The 9471-nt window shown below is 37.0% G+C and overlaps 1 protein-coding gene across 1 annotated transcript in view; it reads right to left on the bottom strand.

Moving 5' to 3' along the window:
* LOC110019619 (RNA-binding protein 28) overlaps positions 1-8015 on the bottom strand; it is a gene marked incomplete at its 3' end in the record, with an annotated part of 44983 nt that extends 36968 nt beyond the window's left edge. Inside the window, exons 1-7 of the mRNA XM_020717361.1 lie at positions 7776-8015; positions 6611-6714; positions 6454-6514; positions 5321-5357; positions 3425-3555; positions 2992-3066; positions 2819-2906 (exon numbers count right to left, since the gene is read on the bottom strand). Coding sequence (XP_020573020.1) covers positions 2819-2906; positions 2992-3066; positions 3425-3555; positions 5321-5357; positions 6454-6514; positions 6611-6712 — 494 coding nt within the window. The remainder of the gene's footprint in view (positions 1-2818; positions 2907-2991; positions 3067-3424; positions 3556-5320; positions 5358-6453; positions 6515-6610; positions 6715-7775) is intronic.
* Between the last annotated feature and the right edge of the window lie 1456 nt (positions 8016-9471).

Here is a 9471-nt window from a genome sequence, read left to right as displayed (position 1 = left end):
TCGGGAGCGGCGTATGTTTCAATCTACCAGCAAGTCAATTTTGAAGGCATTGTCATTCCAAAGCACATCCTGGTATAATAAGTATTCATCCTTTTTTGGCACAATATGAGCTTACGCAGTAAATAAATGGGTATTCTCCCGAATCAGGTCTCAAGTCACTACATCTATAAATGCTCCCCCCACTTCCCGTGCTCTGCTGAAAGCATCTGATAAACAAGTATATGATGAGAAATCAACTCTAGGACAAATTTTGTGGCAGACTGCGCCACTTTCACTAGCAACTGCTCAGAGAGACCACTTCTTTTTCTCTAACTAGACATGGATCTCATTGAAGGATCTTTCCCACCAAACTCCCAACTCAATTTTCAAAGTTGTGGTTCACCCCTCCTATCTATCTGTTGGTGAATACACATCTGAACTGAATATAATATATGAACAATTTCGTATAATCTTTCAAAAATGGAGAGTCTCATATCTGACATGTTGAGCCCCCCTAAATAGGGTAAACTCAAGGAGTTTATATATATGAAAAGCCTCAATTTCTCTTATTTGGGGTTGTCATGCCTCTGATGTCGGTTCCTCAAACTCAAAATCGTCTTGGACAACCACTACTAATTTGGATGGAGTCTCTCTCATAAGCTCAACTGGAACTACTTGCATCTTTCCCTCATTAGTTGGAAGCAAGTGGTCCAATTTTATATCTTCACCTTCTTCAATCTCTATTGTGTCATCACTCATATCTTCTATAAAGCTCAACTTAATGAAATAGATCATTCTCGCGGTTGTACAATCTAATTCAATATGTTCAAATCCGTAGTACTCGAAACACTTTTTTGTTGGGACTGATTTAGAAATATTAGCTCGCTCCACTTGTTCTTTACTCTAAATCAGTTTCTCTTCAGGCGAAGTCAGCTTAGGTGTTCCCCTGGGTGTACTCTGTCTGTAAGATCTAAAGGTTGAACGATGCTTATAAGATATGGTGGTCGAATGGTCGCCCAGTGATGTGGTCTCTCCACTTTGGGGTTTGACAAAGTTGGGGTTTGAACATTCGATCTATAGTGAGCTGGTAGGTACTGACGCTACATCTCTTGTTTAATCTTGGACCAAATAATAATCTTGTCTTTTCCCTCATGCTGTCATTGGTGCTTCAATTTTTTTCACCAAAATAATGTGCTCTATTTTAACTTTCTGACAGCTAATTTCACCATTTTTGTCTGGTGAGACTTCCAGTTACTCAAAAGAAAAATTTCATAGCATGTAGCCACTCAATGAACTCGTATGGATCTAAGTGACCGTCAAGAAGTGGCAAATCCAACGTTTCTTCAAAATCCTGACTTCTCAGATATTTCGAGAAAAATTTCCAGGGTAAAGGTTCTTCATCCCTGGAATCTGCATGGTGAAAGAGATCCACTCATTACTTCGATCTAGCAGCTCATTGTTGTGGCTATGGATGATCCGTCCAGATTGTCTCCTCCAGAATATGGAAAGCCTCTATTGCAATCGGAGCATTTCATGTCGCGTATTCTCTATAAGAGGTTTCCCGACATCTCTTAACAGATTTCGCATAAACTACATTGTGACATTTCCTCCTGAATAAGTTTTCCACAATTGTCTCTTCGGTAGTGTAGTTGGGGTTTGGATTGAGAAGGTTGAAGAGGGTACATAAAGATAATATAGGGTAGGAAAAAAAAATTGGGTAAAGGTAGGGTTAGGTATGGGATGGATGCTAGAAATGCTATGATAAAACTATGATTGGGCTAGCTCTGATACCAAATGATACTGGAGTTAACCCAAACCACAATATGAAAAGCAAATATTATTACTGAAAAAAAAAACTAAATAGACAGTTACAACCAACACACTTGAAATAGAAAATACAACAATACGAGATCTGGAATTATTAAATTGCAACAAACATGACACAAAAACTTAAACTATGATGGATCTCGGGGTGGAGGTGGTGATCAGCAAGGGTTTGGAAGATAGTGGAATAGTAGACCAGGTGATTGGCAGCAATTGCTTCTGAAATTTCGAACAGCAAGTGCGACAGATATTGATGCGGCGCGGCAATCCATGATAATAGCAGCAAAGGGGGAGGGTTGGAACAGCAGTGGCAGCGAAGCTGGAGGGTTGGAACGATGATGGGGGGATGCGGTGGACTGCCGGAAAGCAAAATGAAGGTTGTCCTAGCAGGTGCAGCAAGGAAAGAGCAGGACAACGAGGAAACTGCAGGAAAACAGCAAAAGGGTTTATGTCGGGGCAGCTTGCAGCAACAAGAAATGTGTGAAAGTGAAGCTGAAGGGAAAGTGGAGGAGTTGGGAAGGATAAACACCAACTAGAGACCAAGCTACAACCAAAACACCACCTGGAACCCTAGAATACAACCATCGAAAGGAAGAATAGACATCAACGGTTGTGCCAAAACAAAACACACGAAAAACTGACTTCTAAATCCTAATACAACACATATATAGAAAAGGATAAAAAGAAGTGAAGGATAATAGGAAATAAACATAAAAAAATAAATCAATATTGATTTTGACCGTCGCCCGCAATCACGAGAGCTGCGCTCCTCGCATCCCGCGTCAAGAGTAGGGTGCTACCACAACACCGCGACAGTATGCAACATTGCAAAACACGTATGTGTGCAAATAATTATAAGTACAACCACTACAAAAATTTTAATTATTCAATTAAAAAACTATAAGTAAATTTGTTCATAATTTCAGCCAAAAAATATAATAAACAGATTTAGGCATTTTGCTGAAAATAAGAAAGTGCATCACGTTCTGAGATATGCATCAAGTTGAAGCATTACCTCTGTTTTTCAGAGCCATCTTCTTTATCAATAGAGACAATATTTGGAACAATTGCTTCACTGGGGGATTTTTCATTATTGACAATTGCTGAATTTATCAAGATATAGCAGTCAAGTAAAATCCATCAAAAGAAAAGAGCAATGGATATGGAGAAAAAAAGTAATATTACAACCTGAAACATGTGATGTTAATTCCATTTTGTCAACTTTGCGTACTTGATTTGCTTTGTCACTCACATTTCCTTTTTCTGCAGTAAAATAATGAGACTGGCACATAACAATGAAAGAAATCACCAAAAACTTGAATCGGGTGATTACTTTCTCTACTTTAAATGGTAGTGACAGAACCAAATTTCAAAATAGTCTCTTTACTGTTTTACTGTTTATATAGGACCATTTAGTCACGGAGTCTATAAAAGTGACAATTTAGTCCCCAGATTTTTCAATTTGAGGCTCAAACAGTAATCCATGGGCCTTTTTTAAAAAATATGGGGATTAAATTAGCATTTTTATAGATTTGGGGAATAAAATGGCCCTTACAAAGAGTCAAGAGGACTATTTTGACAACGATATGGATATCAACTAACCCACAGAAATGGAAGTTACCATTATTTGCTTTCTTCGAGCGAAGATCCCAAGAAAGTCGATGCATTGCAAGTTCAGCTTTTATTTTTCTACCATCAATTGTTAAACCATTTTTCATTTCGATGGCATGCTGAGCATCTCCCACAGCAGCGCTGAAGGAACCAGATGACGAGGGAAAACGAGAAGAAAAAATTACTCGATGAGCTGATATACAATTATCTAAGAAAAATATCTGATCTTTTTTAGTCATTGAGTGGCATAAGAAAAAATTGCTTGTTGTTCCAAACAGCAACAGATGGATCAACTATGATATAGATCATTGGGTAACTAAATCACAGCTGTTCCATATAATTAGAAATGTAATTAGAATATGGAGGTTTGAAAAATCATAATAAACTAGTAAACAGAGCATGTTTTATCAAGCAAAAAAATGGCAGTTTTCTCAAATCGTAGAGATCCTAAAGATTCATAATCAAGAAGCCAAAAGCTAACATAATGAAAGATAAATTATAAAGTTTACTTTGATCAAGCTTTCTATTTTCTAATGTTGAACAAGCATTTATAGTAACATAAAAGCTTTAGTTCTCTCATCTATAGAAATAATGTTTAAAGGATGTTTTTTTCTTTGGAATGTTTGGTTTGCCGCATTTTAGTGTAATGCATTCATTTTGCAGGGTTTTCAAAGTTTTGCATTGATTAGATGAAAAAGATAAGCAATGTAAAATGTTGATGTATTTGAAACTCATTCCTTAGTTCAATTTGGTGAATTGAAAAATCAACCAATTTGGCCAATTTCCAAATACACCACACGTGCTAACACGATCATCACCCGTCGTCGAAGCTACAGCACCACCACCACAGAGCACCACCATGCCGCCAATAGCCACAAATTGCCGTAGCAGCCAACCAGCTTCCGCCGCCAATGCAGTTGGGCCTTGCATTGAACTCATTTTACTTCAAAGCAAGCACAAAAAGTAATCACAATTTCTTTTACACCCAACCAAACAACTTTGAAACATTTTAAATGCTCTGCACTTCAAATATATTGTATTATTTTTACTTTGCAATCCTTTTTCAGCAAACCAAATAGCCCTTAAATGAAAATTTGCGTGAACCCATTTCATTAAAAATAATTGGAGGAAATAAGTAAATCTTAAAAAAAACAATACTATTTATCCAACTTGTGCAAAGTCCTATCTTTCAACAAAATCCAAGATGATCAAGGAAAGTTAGTTAAGCTGAGATCATGCTTGTGGTACAAAGGCCAATGCTCCTTTTATGAAAGACTGAGAATAATAAGGATGGTATTGAATAAACCAATGAGAAAACAAACAAAAAAGAGAAATTTTATTGAAATTGACTTTTAATCAAAGTGAGCTTAAACAGAAACAAACCCTTCTTCCTCCTAATCCTCCTTTTTTATGTTTTTTTTTTTTTAACTACATAGACATCTGGACCAGATCCAGGTTACCAGCGGATAACTGATCAAGTTAGACTAAAGAGAATACAACACAGCTTATTATATAGAGGTGAAGAATGAGGAAGAAAATGCATGCTCTATCACTCTTTGTTTGGGGTGTTTATGTACAAAATGATATTGATTGTTATATTGTAGAGTTGATTACTAATCTCTGAACATCTTATATGCTTCGAAAATAAATTTAGGTCCTGATCTGAAATGTTAGTAAGTTCTTATCAACAGAAACTCTATCCAGATGCCATAGGCGTCAAATAAGACGTGCTTACTCAACTAGAAATGATTATTCAAGATTTAAACTAAAAAGTGTTTATAAGTTTCTTCCACTGCAAAATTGCATGTCAAAACAACTATATTACCAAAAAAACTTAATATCATGGAAAACAAAATCATCATCAAGAAAAAGGCAGAGTGAAGGGGCAGAAATGAGTTACACTCACAATTGCACAAACCCAAAGCCACGGTTTGCATCAGAACCTGTAAGTGTGGAAGAAAATAAGACATGGTAAATATAATTAAATGAGCAAAAGATAGTAAAAATGAATTAAAGAAGACAGTCAAAACCATCACATATATAGATTAAAAGGCATCTACAAAGCTAAGATATGATAATCAACAAGATTGGCAGAAAAACTGCTATTATGTGTGCATAGCAACTAATGTTCAGAACCTTTATCATTAAATGCCATAATTTGCAGTTGAATGCAAAGGTTTAAAAAATATTTGAGACGGGCCTTTGGAATTATATTAATGCTATGAGATTATGAATAATCATATTGATTTAAATGAAACATGTGACAAGGCAAGGATATAATATATCCTCAAAAAATGCGCTAGATGGTTCTACATTCGTCTTACATCCGAGATAAACCAAGTATTGTTTCAAAAGTAAGCTCAGATGATAATCTATCTTCCCAATAGGCAACCCACAAATTGCTCATTAATAAGATAAAATTGTTCTTTTTTTTTTCTTTTTAATAGAAGTTAACACTGGTATATATGAATTAAACTTTGCATGTGGAGATTTTATAACAGAAAAGGGCATTAAATTCATAAGTGGAATGCTTTACAATTACATAGGGGCATGGACATGGATGGCTTGGCCTAAATAATGACCAAGCCAAAGCACGTAATCAATGTTACTTACCAAGCCATCTGATTAACCAACTTCCATTATTTTGTTGTTAAATCAAAAAAAAATATAAAAATAAGAAAATCTGTTGATTCAGTTATTGCCTTCAAATTAACAATTTAGTGCTAAGGAACTTTTATATTTAGTTAATTACAAACAATATTTATAAATTTGTCTTCATAAATACAAATCCCATCTAAAACATATTTTGCATCTTCCACCAACTTATCGAGGTGTTAAAGCCACCGAGCACCTTATGACATTCTTTTCTATTGTAAATGATATCATTCACATGAAATTATAATTACAGGGCCTAACTCATAAAATGTGAGCTGTTTAGTTCGTTCATGGTTAAATTAAAAATTTCCGCACCCTTGGTCAGGCCATAGCTATAACTCAAGCACAAGTAAATGAAGAAAAAACATATGCATTGCCACAAACCCTTCTTTGTGACCACAAAGCAGCGCCTCACAGGTCCCACCTCACTGAATGCATCTTCCAGCTGTAACAAATATTAAAAAAAAAAGGATTGGCCAAGGTTCAGGAAACAAGGCAGTTGGCATTTTATAGTAATAAGTATATAAAATAAACCTCTAACCTGGGAAGACTGAAGAGAGTAAGGAAGATTTGAAACAAATACTGTGGCAAGGCAGCGATCCCTATCTACTCCATCATTCTGATCCCTCTTTCTCTTCCCCATATCTACAATAAAAGTAACTAATGAGCGACAAAAAAAAAATATCCACCCATCAATGCATAATCATAAGCTATATAATTCACCCATTATTTTAGCAGGTTTAATCTGCCATGTGACGGAACCTTCAAAATTCATATAATCACAAATCACAAGTTCACTTCAGTCTACAGTTCATGGAACTCGCACAAGAAAATAAATTATCTCAAATATCATGGCCTAAAACTATGAACAGACTGGTCAGAAACTGACAAAATACAACCAACGGTAAAATTTAAGTCCATGTTCTAAAGTTCAAATGAAAAATCATAACAATGACAATAGAACATAACTATTGATAAAAAGAATGAAAATGCAAGCTTTAACGTCACCACTTCGGTGTTTAAGGAATAATGGAGGGGATGGGTTAATGCTTGTTCAAAAGAGAAAAAAAGGTGAAAGGAGAGTAATGCAATACGCAAATAAAACACACAACATAAAATAAAGTCAAAAAATAGAAAATATGATGAGGTTATGCAAGATTAAAATCCTATGGAACTGTTTGGTAGCAGGGTTTGAACACGGTATAAGTAGGATTTAACTTAGATCCTGCCATAATGTAAATATTTCTACTTTAAATCCTAAGTTAAGTTAGCACCCGTTCTCCCTCGTTTTACGTGATGCGGAATTAGCTTAATCTGGGCATTGCTAGTGTTTAGCTTCAATCCGCGGCGTCCCTTCCCGCGAACTCCCGTCACCAACTCCTCTTCCCCTTCGCACGCCTACTAGCCCCTGCCTGACCACCGCCAACACCCTTCACGAAGTCCGCTTCTCCATACACGCCGCCAGTCCAGTCGATGCTTGCCAGCGAGCACGGACCACAAGCGGTTCGGAAACTATTACGATTTAGAACAGAATTTAAGCTAAATCCTGCCAGTCGGGCATTTTGGACAAGTTCAATCGTCTGATTTACTAACTCCGGACTTCGCCCATTCTCGGCGTAAATCTCGGTTTTAGAAAATCCGGATATTCCGCAGATTTAGTAAATCCGGGAACGCGCGAAGAAAAAGAATGGAGTGAACAGGCTCACCGTTCTCAATGGTTTCGCGTAGGAGCGTAAGGAGGAGAAAGATGGGAGTTTCGGCGGTCTCCGTACGCCGCTATCGCGTCGCTCCCTTCTCAGCTAGCTCTAATCGCTGCTGTAATGCGAGGGTTCGGTCACGAGGCGAAACCGGGAAAGCGGGGATGGACATAAGCGAGGAGGCTCGGGGCAAAAGACGTTCTTTTGGCGAAAACCGGAGAACGGTGGGCATGAGGTTTAGGGTTTGGCGCAAGTTATTGGGACGCACTTGTTTACATGAAAAAAATATTAATGTAAAAATAACGTGCGTAATCAATTAAATTACGTCACGATATCTCGCGTGATAGAGCAAAAAAAATGATACAGTAATACGTAGAATATTCATGTGTTATTGTGTGTAATTTATGTATTATTGTGTGTGATTCATGTGTTATTGTGTTATTATAACACAAGAATATTCTCAAGACACAATAATACGTGAATACTTCTCACATGTTATTCTTGTGTTATTGTGTGTTATTCATGTGCGGGGAAATATTTTCTCCCATGTTATTCTTGTGTTATTGTGTGTTATTCATGTGTTACTCATGTGTTATTGTGTTATTATAACACCATGAATATTCTCATGACACAATAACACATAATAACACATAAATAACACGGGGGGAATATTCTCCGTGTTACTGCGTCCTAGTGATACTGCGCCGTCTGTGTCGCGAGGGGTATCGTGGCGTGATTTCATTGACTACGCACGTTAGTCTACATGCGTAGTACTGATGTAATATTTTTTTCGTTCACATGAGCGTATTTTCATCTTTTATATGCGGTGTTAGTGACATAAGGCGGAGCACGATAACATTTCCTTCTTTCGCATATTGCGTTGAGTTCGTGCGTTTAGGGTGAAAAAGGCGTCCTGTGCCCATCTTCAGTCTCTCTCGCCCTCGCCTTCTTCCTCGCTGTCGTTGAGAAATTTGACAATAAATCCACTCTCTGTTCTCCCTCTCGTCGCCCTCTTAACGAAACCCTACTTTCTTGTCTGGTATGTATCATCGTTTACGTTCATTTTGTGTTTTTGCTAGATGTTGTTCGATCCCTGATTTATGCGGCTTTGCATCTTATTTGGATAGACCATTGGTGGTTTTGGAAATTTTATAAGGAATTTTAGATGGGTGGTTTGTATTCTCATAAATTTCGATACACAGTTTTGGGTCTCCAACCTTTGATTTGTTGCAAAGCTTTTCGAGCATTCTCTGAACTTTCTTTTTACTCGATTTGAAATTTTGATGAAAGTATCGGCAGGGTGTTCCGATCAAAATTATGAATAAGCTGCATTGCATGAGTTTTGGCTGGGTGTTCTTATCTTTGTGATGGTTCTTATTGATGGAATTTGGGCCCTAATCCTTCTCTATCCCTCTCTCTATGTCGTAAGATGCCTCCTCTCTGTTCGGCTCTTATGGAATTTGGGGCATTACAGTGGTTCTTTATTGTTTTGTTTTGGCTTTGCCGATCTTGGAGTATTTCATATCTTCCATATGCAGTGATTTTTAGTTTCATCAAAATAGTATGGAAATGCATATTTGACAGTGATTTTTAGCTGACCTATAGGATTTTGAAATTTTTGCTATTATAACGACATTCCTGCGACAGTATGAGAAGTTGCATTTAGGAAAGTCTTTATGCATATCCTGCGGCTGAAAATGTGTAT

Source organism: Phalaenopsis equestris, unplaced genomic scaffold (assembly GCF_001263595.1).
Source record: "Phalaenopsis equestris unplaced genomic scaffold, ASM126359v1 Scaffold000064, whole genome shotgun sequence".
Classification (NCBI taxonomy): Eukaryota; Viridiplantae; Streptophyta; class Magnoliopsida; order Asparagales; family Orchidaceae; genus Phalaenopsis; species Phalaenopsis equestris.
This window is presented reverse-complemented; position numbering and strand designations above follow the sequence as displayed.